The sequence below is a fragment of the Apostichopus japonicus genome, chromosome 8, assembly GCF_037975245.1.
Source record: "Apostichopus japonicus isolate 1M-3 chromosome 8, ASM3797524v1, whole genome shotgun sequence".
Lineage (NCBI taxonomy): Eukaryota > Metazoa > Echinodermata > Holothuroidea > Aspidochirotida > Stichopodidae > Apostichopus > Apostichopus japonicus.
Window position 1 is genome coordinate 8,502,259 of NC_092568.1, and position 23,928 is coordinate 8,526,186.

A 23,928-nucleotide genomic window follows, 5' to 3' on the forward strand; every position below is an offset into this window, starting at 1 on the left:
GAATGCATGGCAGATAACAGAGACTGGAGAAAATGTCAGTCTGAGGTATCAGACTTCAAAACGTGTGTGAACAATTATCATCAGGGACAGATGAAGAAATGAAGATCCAAGTCCCGAAGATGAAACTCGTTGCACAGGGAGCAAAGTGGCAGAAGCCTTTAGTTCTACGCAGGGTATATAATCGAAGTCACATACATGCAGCACAATATCTTCATCATATATGTTCTGTGCAGTAAGAAATAGAGACTCTTGTTATTTCTTAAAAAAAAAACTGACTGGCGTATTGTAAACAAATTTGAGGAGAGCAGAGAAATTTGATTCCAATGGGATAGAGCCAATGGCCTCAGAATGACAAGTCCTGTTCTCCGCAAAGTGTAGTAATATTGTTGAATTAGAGCCACATTTGATGTTTTTTGAGGAAATCCTCTTTCAAACCTCTAACACTGAGCCAAGGTCACACTTTCTTCCAGACACTGTACTGCCTATATCTTACTTCCTTAAGGATTGCAATAGGAGTTACCATTTTCATTATAAACTGATAAAGTTAGCTGCTGACTAATTGAACCATTTGAGGTAGAGGGAAGAGAGGGAGAGGGTAAGGAGGGGAGGGAAAAGACATCAAAATGTTGTACAGAAAATTACACTAGAACTTGGAGTGAGCCTCAATGAGACAAGATCTTATAATTTAAGTTAGGGTATAAACTTCTTTAAAAGAACAATCATGAAAAAGTAAAATTGAAGAGAAAAATTGATTGATATTATGTCTTTTATTCAGTTGCTTTTTAAATTTGATGTTCACAAACTCTTTGGCAGGAAGTATCAAGAAATATACAATTAAAAAATTGAATCAGCTTCAATGGCAAAATAAGCAGACAAAAAAAAAAACAATTTGTTAATCAAAGGGAAAAAAGCAAAGAAGTGTTACAGTGATGCAGGCACATTAAATGACTACTCTAATATAATATAATATAAGCTATGCAGATTGATAACTCCATATTAACCAAGGGCTCTACTTGTAGTCCCAACCTTTTCTGGTTTTCACATTACACTGTTTTCATCTGTATACAGACGCTGTGTGTTAAGTATGGAGGTATTACATAATAGCTACAGGGGTGGATGAGTCAGGGGAGGGGTTGGGTTAGATTGCAGCAGTTTTGTGAAAAACCTCAAATGTACCCTCTTTCATAAATGATAAGTGCCCCTTCTTGGTAATTAACTGTACACCTTTTTGTCGAACTATTAAACAAAAAGTGACCTCCTAACATCCTTATGTTGTGCACAGCGCACACGGATCATCCATCTTGTCCAAAACTTTTTGAGTTAACTTTGTGTTTTTCCATTATGTTAAAAATGAGTCATGTATGTAAAATTGAGAAAGTCAGAATCTATCAATATTTATATTTTTGAATACATTTTCAGAAGTTATAATTTTGCCATTTTCTCTTCTTTTCTAATTAGTGTCTTTCTAAATAGTCACAGATAATTAACTCCTAACTTATTCCACACCTCCAAAGATTGTATTTCTTTGAGCTTCTATACATTTAATTACTTTCACTGAAGTTTTCCTTGGCTGTGTTTCTTTGTGTAATCAAAAATCCTTCCAGTATCACATGCCGACATGCGTAAAAATTATTAACCACATAATTGATAGAAAAATATATGTTGTATACAATCAAGGTTTCCACTAGATCATCTACCTTTGTGTGGAGTATCCAAACTTTTTTCAAAAGTTCATGTCCACAAGAAGGTGGTAAATTTTAATAGCTAAAAAGAGTGCTCTTTCTTGTAAATAAAAAGGAAACAATCAATATCATTATATGAGAAAGGAAACTAAATAAAGCAAGATATATTCTGAAATTTTGAATTTCTCATTGCATGTTTTCTAGCTGCAGTTATAAAACAATGAATTAAAACTTAAAATCCTTCCAGTATCACATGCCTAAAAATTATTACCACATAATTGATAGAAACATGTTTTCTAGCAGCAGTTGTAAAACAATGATTTAAATATGTGAAACAAGAAATTTCGACATTTCGACATTTTGAGCTGAAATAAAAAGCTACACAATTTGAACTCTGTAAAAATCTTTCGGCCTTTGCAAATTTGATTTCTCTATGTACAGTGCATAAGTTTAACCTTGCATAGTGATTAAAACGACAGAAAATCTGTTTTAACTGAGCACCACAAGTTGTAATCGAAAAAAAATGGAAAAAATATATAGAAATGCTTGACACCCCAAAGATTCCTCTTTAGATAATTTGACTTAAAGATTATGACTGGTTTTGCCTTAATTAAGTTTCATGACAGGAATATTGATACTTTGAAGACAGTAATAATAAAATAATGATACTACTGTTGGAATCCTGAAACCATTCCAACAACATCAGTTCTAGGTCGTGTAACACAAACACAAGCAAGTTTCCTTGGAAAGCAATGGAGAGATTTTTTTTTTTTTTTTACCTGAAAGCTGTGTTTTCTGTGATAAATTTACTTGACTTTATTATATCTGACTACACGTAATCAAAAGTACAAGATACTTTCGATTATATTCCATTTCATGACAAAAAGAAAAGATTGAGTCAACAGTACAATCAGAACTGAAGGTTTTGGTGAATTTGTTGTTTCCTCACTAATCCTAAACTAAGGATACTCCTTCAACAAAGATCTCACGCACGGAATAATTTATCCAGCACGATCCCAAAATGGGCAAATTGTTACACCAGTGCAAAGATGTATAGCAGTTTTTTGTACACAGAAATTATATAGTACAGGGCCTTCAACACTGCTACATCATAATCTGGACACTAAAAATGATTCCCTGTCAAAGTGATGAAAAGTCCATTGGAAGTAATTATTGTTGTTGGTTATTAATGCTGACATTAATTCCACCGAAAGAAGTTACTTTCATCGGTAAATGCTTCTTCCCTTTTGTATAATACGTTATGGTTTGTTTGCAGAGACTTTGACCCAGTCCTCATGAAATAAAACCATATTTTTTCACTTTGAAATCCAAAGCAACCGTCTCCGAAATATTAAAACAGTACGTTAAACCAATTGCCCTGGACGTTCTGTCAGAGTACTGTACCTTCAAGGCACTGTGAATGGATAAAGAAATTTTACTTGAAAAGGCTGAAGTTCTTTTGACTTCGCAACAATCTCATATTGTGTCCAGACTCCAAAGGCCATTACCTTTTAAAGTCAATAAAGAATCGTGGAATTTCTTCAATCTTTCTCGATGTCCGACGCTGACGAGCGTCGTACCCTGCGTGATGAGGATTTGATACAACTCCTCTTCCTGTTTGGAAGTGAGTGCACTTGTTGCTTCATCCAGAACTGTAGGGAAAAAAAGAAAGATTAGTGTCAACATTTTATGCGATACTCAGGGAAATATCTCGTATACAGATGTATAGCAGGTTTATTGAAAACCTAACATTACCACTTTCTCCTTTTTCTGATAAACAGAATCAGATGTATAAGAGATTTCTTCACATGTACACAACCATAGTACTTGCTTCATTTTTATGATAAAATCTTGGTATTTTATTCTCTATATGGTAAGCACAAAAAAAAATTAAAATTGCTACGCAAGATGTCGACATTGAAATAGTAACCATGGTAAGTCCTGTGCAAGAGGTGAAAATAATGACTTGGCTTAATTGGCCATAAAGAACCGATTGAAATGGTTTTTAAACAAAATTTCAAATTTACCACATGAAACTGAACTACATTTTAATATTTAAATAGAGCAGAAAGGAAAACACATAACATTACTTACTGGCAATAACAGGCTTGGAATACAAAATTCTTGCAAAAGAGATACATTGGGTTTCACCAGGAGTGAGGACATCTGACCAATTCCAGTCAAAGGGGGTATCTAGTCCCTCACATCTCTTAAAGATGTGCTGCAGGCCCACCAGATTTAGGATATTCTTGATCCTTGTATCTTCTGTTGAAGTGCACCTCTCATTGTTTGTGTAAGGATATGTCACCTACAAGTATTGAAACACAAAATTTATGAGTATGGAGGAGAGTTAATATCTGCATTGCAAGTCACCATAGGGATCTTGTGGCTCTATCTCATAACACAGAGATGTAATGTAAATATGTAAATAAATCACTTAATAATGGGCCATAAATCCAGTGCCGAAAGCTTGTTCAAAGGCGCAGTCGAGAACTAAGTCTTAAAGATGAAAATATCTATACAACAGAAATGTCTTCAGCTGGGATTATTTAAATGAGGTGGCTTTTTTACTGAGGTTAAGTGGGATATTGTTCCAAAATATAGAGGCAGCGATTACAAAATATGGATGGCTGTGACATTGATTTTCAAGCCCATACACAGCGAAATTGTGTTCCTTATTTGCAGTCCACAACATTTATAATGGTACCTATCCTCATGATAACAAGAAAAAAGAAGATATATCACATTGCAAGGAGGAAAAATCAACAGCAAGTTTTACATTCCCAATGTCCATCTTTAGTCTGAAATATATTATTACTATCTAATTAAAGTACACATTTATTATGCTTTTCATAGCTTCAAGGTTCCATGGGCTGTATTAATAGGGTCTTGAAAACCTTGCAGGGCCTCAAACATTCATCAGCAGGACTCACTTTGCCCACCAGTGATTAAAAGCAAGACATTAGTTAGGCTGGATTTGACTTGTCACTCATGAAGTTGTGGAAAGCTGACATGAGAATGAAATAATGTTCAATGGTATATCAGGTTGTCTAGTTGATAATTAACATTTCTCTCTTTTTTTGAATATTTAGTTTTGCCTGAAAATCCTTTAGAATGCAGTAAATGATCACATGAAATCATTAAAAGCTGACTGTTTATTTACATCATATCTGTATGTAGCTGTTAATTATAAATGATAAATGACTGACTGCAATATTATATATGTATGTAGCTGTATGTAGCTGTTGTAGCTGTATGTATATATGTATGTAGCTGTTAATGATACATGATAAATGACTGACTGCAATCTTATAGCTGTATGTAGCTGTTGTCGCTGTATGTATATCTGTATGTAGCTGTAGCTTTTGCTTGAATTGGTATTAAACGAACATTGACTAAAAGTAACAATCCACTTGATGAGTTCTACTCCTTACCTGTTCTCTCAGCGTCCCATCTGAGAGGAACGGTTTCTGCGGCACAAACATCACGTCCTCCTGGCTTATCGACATGTACCTCCTGATTTTGCCACAGTGTAATGGCCAGAGACCTCTGAGAACTCGAAGCAGGGAGGTCTTACCACTGCCGGTAGCCCCCATGATCAGCAGGCTCTTTCCTTGTGTGATTTCAAGGGTCAAATCTAAACAAAAGATTTGTTGAATATGCAAATTTAGATTTTCTTAATCTTTACTGACATTAATTACAAATGACAGTTTAACAAAAAGCTACTAGTTTTATCAGATAACATAACTCTGGCAAAAAAATTGTCATCTTTCCTATAAACAAAACCACAAAATAATAACTGAGCTATATTTAACCATTGCTATGAGTGTCTCTACCACCACCTGCTCAGACTTGTGAGTATCTGCTATTTATTGAACCAAATCACAAACTTAGATAAGGAATAACTTTTCAAACTAAATTCTAAGATAAATTTAAAAGAATCCTTTTAAAACTTTGATTGCTTATGCTGCATTTAGCATTGAATTTTTAACACAATCTGGTTGTAGCATACTCTGTCTTCGAAAGGAAAGTTAGCAGGCACCCTGGCAACCACAGGTGGTAGTTTTAAGTTCCCCAAAATCACACCAGGAATGAACATTAAAGTCATCAAAGTCAAACTTACCAGATGGCATAAATGATACATCACATCAAGTTTTATTATCTTTAACATACTTTTCTTCTTGATAACTTTCTTCTTGTATACTTTTCTTTTACGAACACTTTTTGTTCAATCAAATTTTACACATTTTGCATTTGTTCCTCGTAGAGATTCTATTTACAAATCTGTTTAGAATTGATCCAAACAAGAAGAAGAAACAAAGTGCCCCTTCTCCCTCCCGCACATCTCCCCCCACCACCCAAAAAAAGAAGGAGAAAACAATAGGATGATGGCGATCAAGTAATGCAAGCCATTGCAACCACAAAGAGCAGTAAAATACTACTTCTCCAAACAAATCTCGGAAACGTTTCTTTTTTAGTTATATCATGTATAATGTATAGATTGGTTAAACAAACTTTAATAATTAACAAATTTCAAACATTTATTCATGAAGATGTTCACCAATGAAAAGCTGACTACGAGTTTATGATTTGCATAGTATATTGCACTGTAAATTCCAAGTATTGATTTTTATCCGAGTGCTTCTTTACTCATGTCTGTATTTCTCTATCTTTGACATACAAACAAACAAACATTTCCTACTAAGAGCATGACAGGCTCGGTCACTATATTGATTGGCCTAATCATACCACTATTTAAAAGCTCAAATCTGTCCATGAAATTTATATTACACATACCTTGAACTAATATTTCATGATTGGTTGGAGTTCCTATGGAGACGTCTTCTAAATGGAATGCACCGTTGCCATGGTAACTAGAGAGACTATGTTCATCGGAGGTGTCCGCTTCGACGGGCTCTTCCGATGAGTTGACTAAGCATTCCCTGTCTGAATAATTCACGAGTAGGTTGTCTTCAAGCCCAGGTGGATCCGAACGGGGATAACCGGTGTCGTATCCCTGCTGTGAGAGGGATTGCGTGCATTCCAGTAGCTCACCGATTCTAGAAACCGAAATACCACATGTTTACATCTTGTAGACTTCACAAGCATCATTCAAGTCTAACTGATTGTTAATGACTATAACAGCTATGCCCCATTACTTATAAAGTAGGCTAGGTTAGGCTAGGCTGAGTTACACCTACTACAAGGGTAAAACACACTTTTAAGACCGGTTTCTAAACAGTGAATATCTAGACATTTGTTTCCCTTTAAAGCTCAACTGAATTTTAATAAATAGTACTGGGCAAGTATATGACAGTATAAACAGAAGAACAGTTTCTCTCAAGTGTCTGAAGTGTCTATCCTCCTTTCCCCCTATTGATCCCCCATTCTCTTCCTACCCTCATTTTCCCCTCTATATCCCCGCCTCTTCTCCATACCCATCCCTCTGCTCTTCCCCTGCCACTCCTCCTCCTCCTCCTCCTCTCCCTTCACTCCCCCTCCTCTTATCCCTCTGGTTCTGACCCCCCATATTCTCCCTTACTATCCCCCCACACCCTCCATTTCTCTCCAGTTCTCATTACCTTCCTATCCCTCTCTGGGTACTCATCTTCTCATTCCTTTCCCCTCTGTTCTCTTCCCAATGTTCCCTCCTATCCCACTCTTCCCCACCTACAGCTCCCTCCCTCTACTTCTTCTACTCATACTTCATCCCTTCTCCTCCCACTTGACCTATTCCCGACGACATCTTGTCGGAGAGAAAATATTTGATAGAGTACCTGTGAGAGTATCCAGCAATATCTGAGATTTGGTTTGATAGATCTATCAGTTGAGAGAAGGAGTTGATTAGGTACATGCACTGGAAGGAAACCTGCAGTTAGACAAATAGCAAACAAAATAATTGAAACAATCTCCCACTACTGTAACTGGTTTGGTTTTTGCTTCAATTCCCTTTTGTTTCCTTTCCCTTTCGAATTGGTATACGAATGCTTTCGTGGTGGTAAAATCCAACCGACCTTGTTGGCCTAGTTTCTTCTACGACCGGGAACTAGTCAATTATGATATACTTAAATATCCAGAACTTTGAGGCCTGAGTGGTTCCGGATTTTATAAATCAATCAGTATTTATATAGCACTGATATCGTGGAACAGTTCAAAAGCGCCTTGAAAGAGACAGGTTTTAAGCTGTTTCTTGAAACTGTTCAGTGAGTGGCAACGTCTGAGTCCATGTGGCATGGAATTCCATAAACGAGGGCCAATTCTAGAAACTGCCCGACCACAGTATCCATTGAATTTGAAGCGAGACTCAATAAGGAGTTTAGCATGCTGAGAGTGGAGAGAACGAGGTGGCTCGTAAAGGGGAGATGAGATCACACAAATATTGAGGTGTTTGCCCATGAAGGGCCTTCCAAGTTTATCCACCTGCTTTGTTACTATTTGCTCAATTCAATGTAGTTTTGAGACCATCTCTGAAATGAAGAACTGCTTAATTCAATTTTCACTCGACCAACCGATTAGCGACCTATAGGTTCCATAATATTTCTGTACCACTGCCACCATACATTGCAATCTTACAGGCTGCTGGTGGCTTAAGATAATCCCTATTAAACCTAGCGTATAAACCACTGATGTAATCCAATCTCTTTTCATTTTTTACAGTTTCCCACTTTGGGATGTTTTTTTTGGCCCCAAATACAATGTCATTTTAATAATACTGCACTTTTATTTGAACTAAGGCAACAATATTTTTATAGTAAAATTACATTTCATGTCATCATAGTCTCAAAAACGAAACATAAATTGAGCCATAAAAGGGTCTATAAATAAATGCAAAGTTAGACCAGATGTTGTATAATTTTACTTACCTTACTCATCAGACTAGCAATATCTGCATTGTCATAAAGTCCGGCAAAGATGGGAATAGCGACAACCACGTAACTGATGATGCTTCCGATGTAATCAAATAAATTGACAGAAACTGGAGGGAGATAAAAAAACATAAAACAGGACCAAAAAAAATATTATGAATATGCCAGACCTAAACTCCTGTCCATTAGTTCACTGTTGACAGCATCAAAGTATCTCAACAAACCTCCCAAATGCTGCAAAAGCTTGTGTTTGATAGAAACTTCCTATTTCAAGAATTCTACCTCTTGATCCCATTGAAGGGAAATGTGAATGACAGGAGATACTTAAACAGAGCTTGTTGCGTTAAATCATTTTTCAAAACCTCCCAAACGCTAAAAGAGTTTTGTGTTTCATAGAAAATTCCTATTTCAAGAATTCACCCACTTGATCCCATTGAAGGGAAATGTGCATGACAGGAGCTACTTAACAGAGACTGTTGCTTTAAATTATTCTTCTTTTTTTTTCAAGCCTCTTGGGTTTTCTTCAAAAGTAAAAACTGTGATATGGACCAAACTTCACTTCTTTACCAAATGACCATTAGGGATGATGCACATTTAATGTATCTATTTGATTTTGATAATATCATCACACAAAAACATTTTTCGATTAGCATCTATAGATCACAAAGAGAAAGTAAATCACAATTTTGTTTTAATAAATCCTCCCTCTTCATCACTTTTTTCTTTAAATTAAAAACTTGAATGGTCAAGCTGATGAACTACATTGCAAGTTTAGATATTTACATGTAACATGCAGTTTAGTTTTTATGTTATAACTTGCTGACACCATGCTTCTGCTAAAGGTAAAAAATATTGCTCAAATATGGCTATATAGGTAATAGAGAGGTGAAATAAATATAACTTTATGAACGATCTAGCAACACCTGCTCAGTGAGAGGACAAATAAATGCAGCAATAATCCTAAATCACTGAAAGCCTTAAAGCTAGGTAGTGGTAGTTTCTGATTGGTCGACTTTACAATTTAAAATGGACTGATTGTGCCTTTTCATTAAAAATTGGCTTCAATTTGATCAACTGCAGGATATGCCATTTAGGTTGAGGGAAACTTCAAAAGTTTGGGCGAATGATAGGAAACGGATTGACGTATCTTGCAAGATGGAATAATTTGGCATTAAACTACTGTAGCTCACAGTTGTAAATATAGATGGAAATAACTTCTAAGAGATTTTTGTAAACAGCAAAGACGTATGCAAGTAACACCTGTTCATAGCCTGTCTTGCTGTATGAAAGTATTTATTTCATAAAAAGACTCACTTTGAAGCCAGAATTCTCTGTTTACCAGGTTCATCTGTGTGTCCAATAGACTGGAGAGCTTCTTATCGGCTTTGATCTTCTCCACCGGTCCTGCTGTGTAAAAAGCCGCAGCCTCGGCATTAGTCCTGATTTGAACATGCTTAAACCTGCGGATAGTAAAAAAAAAAAACGAGCAGTGGTGAGAGCCTCTGTTTTTAATTATGATTGGAACTGGTACAAATTGAAAAAAAAAATAGAGAGGAAAAATCAATAAGTTTGGCTATTCCCCAGGATTCCACCTTCTCATAATAATAATGATAATAATACATAATTTTTATATAGCGCAAAACAAACTATGAAATAATTCTCGTAGCGCTTAACATAATAATAACAATTATAACAAATGTGCCTTGAGAGCTGATTTGAAACCGTTCACAGTATTGCACATTTTTACATGCTGTGGAAGTGAGTTCCACAGGCACAGTGCACTGGATGCGAACGTTCTCAAGCCGAAAGTCTGTGTTTTTACTCTAGGGATGAGTAACATCAGCGATGAATTAGAGCGAAATGAGCGTGTGAATGATGGTCGAAGCTTAAACAATTTGGTGAGGTAGCTTGATCCTACATTGTGCATTCATTTGAACACCATCAGAAGTAGTTTTTAGTTGATTAGTTCACGTATTGGGAGCCAGTGGAGTTCCATATGGTAGGGGTAATGTGATCATACTTCCGAGTTCTAGTATCATACATCCATGTATTCACTTTTTGATAAATGTCAGAACGTGTCATGCACTTCACAGACGAGCTGACAGAGTTCCCTCCAAAAATTCAACCTAACGATTGCAGTTAAGGTTCATTGAATTTGGGGATTCAGGTCAGGTCACTCCCATACTGGAAAAGCCGTCTGGGCACTTTCGTGACGACACCCTCCTCCTCTACTTCTTCCGGCCTTCTGCCTTTCTCAAACAAAACATCACACCTTTCCCCCGATTGTGGATTCATCCTGCTTTGAACAAAGGTTAGCCTTTCGACGTACAGAATAGTACTTGTAGGGGAATTTTGACTTGACATATTCTAAAAATTGCAAACAGAGAGGTCAGATCTTCAGGTCTCCGAATAGATTTTAAACTCAAAGCTCAGCCTTTAAAGTCACATATTAGTGATTCTTAAAGTATCATTAGACAACTAATGCCACATATCAATGCTAGTTAAAAATGATAATGGTTAATTATACTGCAGGTTTTGCATGCTTTACATTCACCTCCACTTAATAGACAACTTACCTAAATGCACCCTCCTGTTTCTCTTGCTTGTAGGTGTAGTCGATAACAGGAGCCATGAGGAACTTATTGATGGTGGAACCAACAACAAAGTAACCATATATAACCAAGGGACCGATGTAACCAACACTAAAAGATGATAAAAAAAAAGACACTGTAACATTCCATCATTATGCTAGAAATAGGGAACGAGAGGGATGGGGGAAAGGGATAGTGAGGGGTAAAGGGGGGGGAGTGAGGGGAAAGGGGGAGAAGGAGAGGGAAAGAGAAAGGAAAGGGGTAAAGAAAGCTAGATATTTATCAAGTCATCTGGTACATATATATCTCGTTTTATATCAGCAATAGATTGACTGATTGTAATAAAATACACCGATGAAACATACTCTAAAAATTGTCTTTCCGACTCACCTTTTCCAACAGAAATATGTGTACGTAACAATCGTCAGTGGTGATACGAGAAGGAGGGCAGCCATCTGACTAAACTGATTGCAGAGACGCTCAACATCCTGCGTAATACGTTGGTCTCTAAAATAATGTAATTAAAGGGAAACATGAAATTAAACTTGATTGCCATACAAACTCAGACACAATATTGTAATATAGCCCACTATATCCACTCTACTCCTTTAATCCTCCCTCTTCTAGGAGAGCTACCGGTCCTTGGACTAAAATGTCACATCGTTACCCAAACCTGTAGATTGAACAATACTGACCACCATTGTACAATTTTGTGTTGCTACATGCACTCACGCTGTTGATATAATACGATGACAATGGAATTATACCAGGGGAGAAATTCTGAATGGAATTAATAATAATACTTCAATAATATTTGATTTTTATATAGTGTGTTTACATGATTTATGTTTAACTTACGGATTATCGATGTTTCCAGCGCGTAGAATATTAATTTGGTAGTAGTTAGCACTCTGGAAGTATTCTCTGTGAATATAAAGCGTCAGTGACTCCCTCCAATGAACATACAGAATCCCACTGATGTACTGCTTGGCACTTTTGATCTGATAAAAGAACAAAAAGTCAGTTCATGTTAAACAGATATTTCATTACCATCCATTCTATATAAACCTTGATTTCCGATACTACAATGTTGCCCTGTAGAATATACTCTCCATTAATGTCCTAGCTGTGTCCTACACTTAATAGCAAATTATCCCATTTAATATACCATATATATTATTTAACTTTAGTTTTGGAGGTTTGTTTCCTTTCACCAATTTCTCTCCAGTATATGTATATATTTATTATATTTAAATGGGGAAATCATTCTATAAGCATTGCGCTTCTTTTTTTCTCCTTTTCCATGCATTTGTATAGCTTAGATATTGTACATAAATTAACATAATGAACGTTTTTTTTTCTTTTTTCTTTGTACTTGTCTTCCTAGATCGTATTGCATATCAAAATATTCGTTTACACTTTGTTAAACATTCATGTACTGTACACAATTGCTGGAAATAAATTGTTGTCATTGTCATATATTATAATCATATTTTATACAACCTCCATTAATATTCTGTTGTAAACACCATTCAAGACCATCCTGTTTCTAGGCACTTTGTCAAAAGGAAAAGCTGCAGTTGCTCAGCTAGGACGAATCAGTATCAAGCAATAGGAATGATCTCTGCAGACCTACACTGCCTATTGTGAGAAACTGTGGAACATCACATATTATGCCCTACCCAGCCTGCCCGGCTGCAAGCACTGCAGCCCCCTCAGCATCCTACTATTGACAAAGTGCCTTTAAATAACATCCATATTGAATTATTCTGTTACTTACCCAGGGCTACATTATCTTCAAGGTCGGGTATGGTTCAAAACATTAATACAACGCAATTCAGCCATGCTTTGGTCCAATTATCTGCGACTGAAAATACTGAATTTCATGAAAATTGATTACTCACCGAGGCTACCAGGACAATGTACATTATAGACTCGGAGAGAGTGCTCCAGAAACCTGCCCAATCCTTGGCTGGTAGTACATGGTAAAAGTTGCTGGGTATCAAACCAACAAAGTAAACAGCCACTTGCTCTGCAAAGAAAGTGAATTGAAAAATATAAACACCACAACAGACTGATAGTTTAATATCTAGAGGGGTATAACCGTTGGCAACTACAGGGGCGTGTGAAAGCCTTCTCCCTTCCCTAGGTCCCAAACTTTTAATCATAAACCAAATGAGAGAGATAACTTCTCTTTAGTCCACCCTCAAAACCCTTCAAATTCTTTCAGGTTTACCACTCATGATGCCATATTCCTCAATCTAATAGACAATACCACAAGTTAACTTATATACTACTATTATATTTATTAGTCTTACGTAGGATGATGTTGGTGAGAAGGGAGGGAGCAAAGAGATCAAGATATTGAAAGTGCCTAAAAATGTACACCTTTGAATATATTCCATGAGAAATACATGAAGGATATACCCATAGCTAAGTCACATCAGAACCCAACCAACTATTTTCATCATTGATTTCACATCATCAGGGTCCTTGGAGGGGGAGGGGGGAGGCCTACGGAAGAGAAGAGGCAGGGAAACACGACCCCTCAATAATTTTCACAGCAATGATATTCATGCTGGTATGTTACTTTCAGAGGCAGTAACTTCAGTGCCAATGAACTTTGGTATGAGATATGCTCCCCTCCACAAACTCAATCCTTTATTGGGGTCCCTAATAATAAGTGCATAAGTTAAATTTTGTACGTCAATGGTTCCCATTTAGGGTGCACGGCATTGGAGTACATTCAAACGGAACACATTGACTGTCATCTTACCTCCAACTGCAACCACAAGAAGCAGAACAAAGAGTCCGGATATTCTTGATAACAATGCAGGAAAGATTATCTTCAGAATATGAGCGAACCTCCTCAGGAAAACAGCATCAAGGCTATAGCTATGGTCAAAATAGGAAAGAAATCTATGATGAATAATTGTAGATTCATTAAAATCATGTTTGTTGATGTCTCCTGTCTAACCTTATAATCAAGTTGAATGTTTTCTAGTTTTATACAAATTCTTAATGACCAATTGATATGTAGTATTTATAGTTCAACCACTTTATTTATAGTGGTAATGTGAATTAAAAAGGCTGGAAAAGGTACATAAGGATGGTGCCTTCTTGTAATAATCTATCAGCTGTAATTGCTAAATAATAATTCAAAGTTTGATATAGCAAAGTAAGTATTGTGTAAAACAGGATTCAAACACGTATTCCAGGAAACCTCATGTGCTACATACTGTACACAGCATTTGGCGGGTTGGCCACTGAGGTTGATGGACTTGACAGAAGTAGGTGCCGAACTATGGGATTGCAAGACATTGTAATATATTGGTACCTCTAACTCCCCCCCCCCCCCGTCTCGATCCCACTCTGACCCTCCCCTTACATCTAACAATACCATGCAATTGATAGCCAAGGCCTACTGCCTATGTCATGCAGACCATTAACCAGTACTTCATGCCTAAAGTTCCAAACCAATGCAATGGCAGACCTGCTAAAAAATTTCAAATATTTGAATCTAGCTTGACTTCAATTTAAGGCAACTTAGAGTAGAACCAGTTCAGCAGGCGATGCCTACGCACCATAGTGCTGTTTGTTCATCGTTGTTGCTGTTTAAATCGTTTGCCTAGTTTACTTCGGTACTTAATATTACTGTATAGTAATAGTATATTCTTATCACCCTACGTCTAATTTGTTAGCCTAGGTCGCAGCATTAGGTTCTAATTTTTGGCTACTGTAGGCCAACGTTAATTTAGATATACCTTTTCCCTTTCTTCGATTTCGGGGCCATTGCCACAATATTAAGTTAAATGTATTCTTGGGCTCGCAATCGAAAAAGGATTTCAAGAACTGAGGTGGCAAAATTTGGAAAGTTTCTTTTGAAGAGAGTTCTCCGCTGGTTTCAATCCCTATGCGTGCATTACCGTACTTTTTACATATCGTGTATCAGTTTTGCTACTGCAGTTAGTAATGTAGACTAAGTTGGTTGCTGGTTGAGGCTTCGTCGACGTGAAAACATGTGTTTGAGAAAGCTGATAACATACATGTCAGCAAAGGGCTGATTGTTCATGTGATATTTTGCCAATAGCACGGTTAGAGTTTAACCAAGAACGGTGAAACCTGTTCATGGGAGAACGTAAGCCAAGCTATCATTGGTGATTAGTTAGTTCATGGCGAGGACAAACGGAAACTTTAACCTATGGTATGATCAAGGGGTGTTATATTGTTAATATTTCAGAAATCAACAATGCCAGGTCGTGAAGGTCAGGAAAGGAAATTTTCGGAGGATATTGTGGTTAAAAGCCTATTTTATGATTTACAGCTTGAACTCATCACCTTGCTAATAATAGATCTGAAAGTGCACTTCTCGTGAGCCTATATTAGTTCACTAAGTTCAAACTATAGACAGTTTTGGTTTGGGTTTATGTTAGATATGGTGGACAGTGGCGTACCTAGAATAGTTGGCCCCCGGGGCGGATCCTTAATCCTTTGTCACCCTGTACAGGGGTTGTCGTCCTGGGGAGGGGTCGAAGGGAGGATTTTGTTTATGTTAGTTGGCATAGATGCAAAATGGTGCTATATTTGCCAAACTTTTAACTGACTCGGATTACACAATTATTTACAATAAAAATATGGATATTTTCTTGGGCTGTCGGTGGGATTTTTTTGGCAACGAAAATATATTGTCCTGTGGTCAAACTAAGTTGTGCTGCTTTTCTAAAGGTATTTGTAATGTTAACAAAAATCACTGTTTTTACAATACGCAACCTACGCAAGTAGGTTGTTTGTATCATTATACATGACCGTTCGGAAGCATGTTATAATCGTTTTCAACACACGGCGAGCATGATATTAGCCACACAAACGTGACGGGGAAAGCTGTTTAGCTCTTTAAAATGCATGTATTTTCTGAGAAGGGAGGGAGGGGTGTAATGTCCCAATTTTTAACGAAAGAAACATGGTAATCATACTAGCGAAATGATTGCAGTTCATTATTTCTTTAGTTTCTTTGAACGATAACCCACAAATGGACAGAAAATAGATATACAGCTTGTGTAACGAAAAACATTACTTCCACCTTCAGAGCTTCTTCCTTTGGTCAGAATAATTTTGAGGTTAAAAGTACATTACACTCTTCCTAACCAATTGTTATTATTGGGGGAGGGGGGAGACACTTTTTGTAGTAGGGGGACCTAATGGATTTTGCCTTTGCCGCAACCCCTGCCCACATTTTGCTGTTTGGAGCCCTTTATGGAGGGCCACTAAAGAATTTTTTCCCGTATTTTGGTTGCCTAAATGTTTTATCAATTACCTTCCTCCCAAATATCTCATATATTCCTTTGCATGTCTTCATTTAAAAAGAATGTTAGACAAATTATTTATAGGGTATGCTACAAATTAAGTTCAAACTAAATACAGAAATGACAAACAATACCATTTTCTCAAGTTTAATAATGTCAAAATATTTATATTTGTCTCAAATCTCTCCCAGACTATGCAATCATGTCCCCCCCCCTCGCCCCATGCCCACATCCTCACTTATTGGAATACATGAAAATAAGAAATGTGATCAGTGGAAGTATCTATAGACAGATCTTTATCACACGAATTATATAGTTGCAAAAGCAAAATTGTGTCAGTCATTTTTAAGCAAACAGTCTTCGAGTAGGATGCATTAGAATATAGTCACAGAAAATGAACTATGAGCCTAATCACTTAACAGAAACAGTGTATAAAGCAAACAATTAAAAGGGATTGATAGTTTTTACACTTTAAAATTTATAATTTCAATAAATAAATACCCATGTTTTCAAGGTGATAGGTTCAAGACATTTTGCTCACAGTTAAAGAAAAAAAAAAGGAGGGAAAAGGGAGGTAAAAAGGACAAAAAGAAAATGAAAGGGATGTAGATAGAGTGCATAACAAACATCAATAACAGCTCCAGCATAAAAAAGTAGTATTAAGTAGGGTTGGGTTGGTGGGGGGGTGGGTCCCCAGATGTGTGGGAGGGGAAACTTTGATGACAGACCAAGAGCATCACACTGCAGATTAACAGTAAGGTGAATATTTGTATTCATCCAGTGAAATACAGATTAAATCAGTTTTGGTCTCCTAACTTTAAAGCAGCCAATTGGGACAATGTAATTATTATTTTCTTAAACTAACACAAAAAGCATTTAAAAATTAAATCCAGAAGAAAATCTGACAATTGGAATTACACTTAACCTTTCCAAGTAACACTACCATTAAAGATTCATTCCTGAGATTATAAAAACATGCTTTAAAGAGGGATGTGTGTGTGTAATTATGGCATGGGAATGGGGCGAGGGGTAGAATTATGATCCCACAGCCGACCATGAATAGGGTCAATGTTTGATTACTACATGCTAAATCAGTGATTAAAACATTGATATTTTTGTCTTTGTAGACTGTTATAATTATTTTCTTAAAATAAAAAGAAAAAAATGTTTCAAAATATTATACAGGAAAGAACTTGAAAATTTGGAATACAAATTTATTTAAGATACATACTTGAGATCATAAATACATTTTAACTAAATTCTTAGGACACCCTTGGCAGCAAATTTTGACAATATCTTGGTGACTTTGCAAATGAAACTGGTCTTGTCAACACAATCTGATGAGCATACGTTGCTTTCAGCAGGAGAGAAGGAAGGACATTGTGTAGTGTCCAAAGTCAAACAATCATGTATAAGAATTTTCACTCTTTCAGTTCTATTACTTTTACTCCTGCTAGTACTGATATTTCAAAACAGTTCCTTTAGGATTACTCACATTCTTTATGTATGTACTTTAGATCCTCCTGCAAGCAGGAACTCGCGAAGAAGCCTCATTGGCTTAATTATCAAAGCCGCAAGCTGACCGAAGTCAGTCTCTTACATTCATGCCATGTCATAGATAGAGCATCATAGCAAATTTCAAGTGATTTGTATAGCAACCTAGTAACATCATTATTACTTATTAATAATTAACAAATAATAATTGTAATTGAAAATTGATCTTTGCTCAGTAGTGGACTTTACCAAATTGTACATTGTGATAATTTTTTGTTTTTCCTCGTAGATCTTTGCATAAATAAACGTAAAATCCAGTACAAAAATGAACTTGTGGCCAATGAGTTATACTTATGGAGTAACAATACCGTAGCTCAGCATTCGACACCATATTTTTCAAAGTTTCTGAATATAAGACCTAATTTTAGGTGAACTTTGCCCATGGATACAGTCTGTAGAGTGAACCTTTCAGAGCTGTGTACCATATCTGGGTTACGTAACTGAGGCGCCCCGCCGATGAAGAACTGGGCAATCCCTTCACGATAGCTTCCGGAGGGCCTCCACGTTGGGCATTCGATATTGTGTATACCAGGTGAGGTTGGGAGATGACAAAAGCCATACCCATACAGTTCATTGCGACCAAAGTCATCCATGTGGTAGACTTCAAATTTCAGTTTGGGCCAACCTGTAACAATGAAACAAGTTAAATATGAAATTTGAAGTTTAAGAAATGTCACCATAAAATATGTGAGGAAATTTTCAGATGGAATTGAGAACACAAATAATAACATTTTTGGGTAAATTACCATATATTCCATGCAGTCATGCTCTTGTGTAAACATATTCTTGTTCTGATGTGAGACTGAAAACTACAGCAACAGAACCAACTTATCCCATGACCAACAGAAGTCGCAGTCACACCCAGGTATTGAAACGTTTTTGTTTGGTGACCCCACATAAACACCTTCATCATCTTGGCAATCATCAAGTGGTGAATGCTGTGTCCTGGGGAAGGGGTTCTATGAGGAGGTATCTCCTCATCTTTCAAAAAGTTTTATATGATTCCAAGGTCAGCTGTAGTCTGTTGCAAAATGGTGATATTTTGCAACTTTTAAAGTCATTTATGTTCAAGATTTGTCACTTTTTCAACAATGTAGTCAACTTCTTTTTTTTTCTGAATTACTTGACGACCCTCCCAAACTTTTCGTCGACCCTGAACAGGTTATGCAACCCCTACATGGAATGCCAGGGCCACATAGGATAGATAAACAAAGACGAAGCAGTTCTACTTATTACTTTAACATAATAAGATTTAATCCCAAGGATATACATAATTATGGGAACAATCAGTGGATAGAAAATTGACTGAAAGATGTTTTTTTTTTTAAACTGAACCTGCTTGCTGTTTTTCTTGTTTCCATTCTCTCTTAACCTCCATTTATTGATTTCATCTTTTATAAGCAAACGTTGTACATTTTGATTCAATACGACATAAAGTTACTAGGGAAACAGCCGTTACTATTATACAAACATCGAACATTACAATTTATAATAAAGAAACAACCCACAACGATTAACCAAACTGAGTCCCGTCAATTTAATTTGGTGAAAAGAATTGGACAGGAATGAAAAGAATGCCAAAAATCTAGTAAATCAAGGAAACTAATGACAAATTAGAGGTAACATAAAGCCTACTTGGAAAAAGCATTTTGCCATGTTACATTTCCAATTTGACTTACATCTCATTACAATTCCAATATAATTTCAATTTACAGAATACCTTGAAGGCCTTTAGTTGCAAAGTGGATATCTAGTGGATGACTCCAAACTGCAAATTCTTCATTTTGTGGATTATCGATCTGTGTCTGGCCCTCTCTTAAGCCGGCTATTACCTTCCAAGCACCACCTGAGTATAATAAAATAAAAATAACAATACTGCAGGGATAGACAATGAAGGGAGGGAAAAAAAGAGATTGCTCTGAAGCTGCTAGAGATCCTCTCATACATTGGACCTCTTGGGATTCTTGAACTATGCTGTCACTTTTAATTAACCACTACTGATGATTCTATATGACGAAACATGAAAAACTGTGTGTACAAGTCCCATAATTAGCATGTTAGGTTTAATTGGAACACTTGACTTTCTGACAAACAAAATGCAGCAAAGTCTTGAAATTCTTGAATTTATCAAAGCTGTGGCACAGTACCATTGCTCTTTAGCTTTTCCTTAAATAATGTAACTTAAGTATTTTGATTTGCTGACGGCCTATTTGTGTGTAGCAGTTCCTTGGCAACAAAATTTGCCAAGCTGAAATGGAATCTTGAATTACTGACTAATTAAACTTGATGTGCTGCAAACTTAAGGATTCCAAATATTGACCAATTTTAATCTTAAACATGAGAAAACTCAGTTGGTTTTGGAGAAGTGCCAGATATCTATCAAGTTCTGTTTTTTTAAAATAAGTTCAAAACACACATATAAATCTTGTAAAACCTTCAAAGCAATTGATCTGAAAAATCATTTGAAAAAAAAAATAATACAAACACAAGTTTTTGTATTTCACTTTTGCTTAAACTTAATGTACTTTTCTTCCCATTAACTTCTGCCTTTGAAAGATGTACTGTAATAATCTTTTTTCCATGAACATATCGACCGTCATATGTGTAAGTATTTGATCATTATTTTCTTTAAAAAAATCGACTACAAATGAAACTTTGAGTTCGTCCAAAAACAGTATTCCCTTGTACTGAAATCTAGCTAAAATAGTGGCAGGCCAATGATCCACCCAGAGGAGGGTTTTACTAGCCCGAAGAACAATATATTTAAGTATGATATACTGAACAATATAAACTGAGCTTATACCAAACACTCGAACTTTGGTACAGTATATCAATTATGACGGAGATTGGTCACACCAAAAATCATTGCTGCAAGATATCATGGATTTAGTGTAATAGGCTTAAGTACATATTTACTCCAAGTAATTGTTTACAAAGTGGAAACATGATGCATGCTTGGCAAAAAAACAAACCTGTGTGAATATCCCACTTGCAGAACAATTTATGACTGGGAAAACCACTCGCTCCAACTATTTCTCCAATCACATGGACCTCTGCCATGGTAGTAGCACTTGTCAGGCTATTAGTTGTGATACATCATTATCACTAATTATATCACCTAGCTGTGAGGGAAAGGAAAAAATGGGACTTCAGAAGAGTTGTTGATTTTTTTTTATCATAAAGAATGGCTTTAAATACTTTGTGAAGAATGAGACTTGATGCACTTGGATGAAAGTTAAACTTTCCTGAAAGTAAAAATTACTTTACCAGTAAGTAATGATACAGATAAAATAGCTGAAACATTCAATTGTATGTGTTAATCGGCTAAAAAGAAACTATACAAAGCAGTGTAGCTCTAGGTACAAAACACAGTGGCCTACTATGAAACTTTTACTCTGTCAGGGTAATTTTTACATGGTCAGGAGACTCCACACACTGAATAGTGTGACGCCCAGGGGAGCGTCACGTAAACGCCTCCGTACATAGGTGGCATTACTGCTGGAGTAGTTGTCCTGTTTGTGAGTATTGTTTTATTGTTCTCTGTGGGTCTGTTTTTTTCTAATATCTTTTTATATGTAAAGTGAATTGCTGTAGTTTCATATGCTAATCTATACCTTTTGTTTCCGTCTCCCTTTCAGCTGTCCAGCTCTTGTGACAATGGTCTGGTCCCTCCGTAGCTATGTGGAATGTTCGAGCCACGCGAAGTTCCAATGTTACGACTAAGTTTTTGTGTTAAGTTAGGGCACTTGCCATTTTGGGTTCTAAGAGTGTGTTCCATTTTTTGGTGTTTGCTGCTACCTAGTGAGGTCCGTTGGTCAGTTCGTTAAGTAAGTTAAATGTTCTTTTATAGTTTAGGCAAGTCCGAGTCCTATTTCTTAAAATATTGTAGGCGTATTTCCCCGTTTGTCAGAATCCCTTTAAATTATAACATCTAAATTTACTAAAAGGTTGGGAACACGGTCGCGTTATCGCCGCACCCTGCGGGGTTATTCTTATGTTTGTGGCGCGGGGGGTGACTTTAATTCGGGTTGAATTTTCCCCGAGGCAACGCCTACGTATTGTAAATTTAGGACTCGTAATTATACGTTTGGCCACGGATTTCACAGGTACGTATCGTTATCATTTATGTAAATTATAAGCTGTGATTTATGTGGATTTGTATGTTATTAAATTAATTAAATATTGGTCCTAATTTAACACCTTACTACCTTATTTTTGGAGGTCACTGCGTTGACCTCATGCATTATTTAATTTGGTTTTTATAGACACCTGCCCAAGTGGAGAAGGCAAAGGTTTTTTTGTATTAGAAGCTTAAAAAGCAATTTATTTGTTCGTGTGTTTATTGGTTCAGGTTGTCTCAACTTGTAGTTGCCCCACATTAATCCTGACATAGGGTGGCCGACAGCGGCCCTATCGAACCCACGGCCGCTCGGCAAGTTAAAACCCCGTTGGGGGCGCTACAATAGGCCTATATGGTAGCAGAACCTAATATTCAAGAATAAATAACCATCAACACAATTAAAACAGAAATTAAATATCAAGTAACTCAACACAATCCAAAAAGTTTTCTGTAGTAGGCTGAAATTCAATCTGTTCCCTTATTTTTACTGTTTTTAAATGATTTTATAAGCAAAATTTATGATGAAACGTTTAAAAGTAATGGTATCCAAATTGTTACAAATATATTTACGATCAATTGATTTTCCCAATTAACTTTCAGTGTTTTGGTTTGTTTTGATACATTAAATGGACTACTAAATTATGTAATAAGGCATTTTTTCTACTCCAAAAACAACTTAACATTTACCATTGATTTCCTTTAATTAATGAAAAAGGTTTCACATTTAATACAACCCCTGAGATCAAACATACAAGTAGCTGTATTTTACTACAAGATATTATTTGTTTCACTGCAAGAACAGGGAGTCAGACCAATGTTCAGTCAATGTTGAAACTGCAGCACATGACCAGGGGTTTAAATAATGTGTGTGGGGGGATGGGGGGAGGGGAGATATGGGTGGTTGAAAATCACAAGTTGGTCCCACATCAATGCCAAGAAGGTCTCAAAATTTTAGCCTAATTCAGCATGGTCTTACACCAATGAATGTAATCATAATTAATTGAAAGTGAAGAAAACCCCCATGCCCAATCCAGAGAATTTTAGATTATCTTCTCTTTCTGATATGTGTTTTAATGGTGTATGTTCCAACCTGAGAACAAGAAATATGTCCAAATGCAAGAGCTTTCAGGCCTTTAGGTTTATGAAATACTGTACATTCCAGAGAAATTTAAATTCTCTCTCTCCTCTTTCTGACATGCATTATCATTTTTAGTTTTTCTGGAAATGCAGCCTCCAGAATCCAGGAACTTTGTCCCATCCCCTGAACTTCTAACCAACAAACAGTTGTAATTATGAAACAAAGGACTTTGTTTGTTGGTTTAGGCTATAGTATTTTTTGCAACTTTGGGCTGACGATGCAGTCCGTCTCTAAATCGCTAATTTGAGGTTGTGTCTACTGTTGTGTTACTTTTGCATGACCTAACATTTGACTTAGACTAGAGTTAGACCTAACGAAGGCCTAGGCCTAGCCCAATGCATGACTAACGGTACAGCGTACGGTAGAGTACTGTACGGTCAGAATGTTAGGATCGAACTGTTTAGCCTAGGCCTACTGAAGTATGTAATAATAGCCGTATTAAACAATTAGATTATAAGTACGTCTGAATTCATTAGTTTTATTTGAAGATTATGAAAACAAAATGGTATTAACTGTTGAGAGTAAACTACAGCTCAACTTACTGTTGTGAAATTGCTCTAACGATAATGGCTCTCAATGGCTAGCTGCAACATAGGAATGTCACCTTTCGTACGCGTTAGGGACGCGGCAGACGACACTGTAGTAACTAGGCAAAGGCAGTGTAGTCTGCTATG

The 23,928-nt window shown here is 36.5% G+C and overlaps 2 protein-coding genes across 4 annotated transcripts; both read right to left on the reverse strand.

The window, feature by feature from the left end:
- Positions 1 to 262: 262 nt before the first annotated feature.
- Positions 263 to 15,221, reverse strand: LOC139971230 (lysosomal cobalamin transporter ABCD4-like). Of its 2 annotated transcripts, XM_071977511.1 has the most exons (14): positions 15,078 to 15,099; positions 14,904 to 15,023; positions 13,916 to 14,034; positions 13,044 to 13,171; positions 11,998 to 12,140; positions 11,530 to 11,646; positions 11,125 to 11,250; positions 9,863 to 10,008; positions 8,546 to 8,658; positions 7,460 to 7,551; positions 6,480 to 6,742; positions 5,117 to 5,319; positions 3,777 to 3,990; positions 263 to 3,334 (listed from the first exon to the last, which is right to left on the reverse strand). In XM_071977511.1, the coding sequence occupies exons 2-14, from the start codon at positions 14,930 to 14,932 to the stop codon at positions 3,159 to 3,161; spliced, it is 1,869 nt and encodes a 622-aa protein (XP_071833612.1). In that variant the 5' UTR covers positions 14,933 to 15,023; positions 15,078 to 15,099; the 3' UTR covers positions 263 to 3,158. The 2 variants fall into 2 exon arrangements, with proteins under 2 accessions (XP_071833612.1, XP_071833611.1); XM_071977510.1 differs by having other exon boundaries at positions 14,904 to 15,221.
- A 2,421-nt stretch (positions 15,222 to 17,642) lies between these two features.
- LOC139971239 (B9 domain-containing protein 2-like) lies at positions 17,643 to 23,927 on the reverse strand. 2 transcript variants are annotated; one of them, XM_071977531.1, is made up of 4 exons: positions 23,797 to 23,927; positions 20,969 to 21,118; positions 19,717 to 19,842; positions 17,643 to 18,621 (listed from the first exon to the last, which is right to left on the reverse strand). In XM_071977531.1, the coding sequence occupies exons 2-4, from the start codon at positions 21,054 to 21,056 to the stop codon at positions 18,311 to 18,313; spliced, it is 525 nt and encodes a 174-aa protein (XP_071833632.1). In that variant the 5' UTR covers positions 21,057 to 21,118; positions 23,797 to 23,927; the 3' UTR covers positions 17,643 to 18,310. The 2 variants fall into 2 exon arrangements, with proteins under 2 accessions (XP_071833632.1, XP_071833633.1); XM_071977532.1 differs by having other exon boundaries at positions 20,969 to 21,114; positions 23,797 to 23,902.
- Position 23,928: the final 1 nt, after the last annotated feature.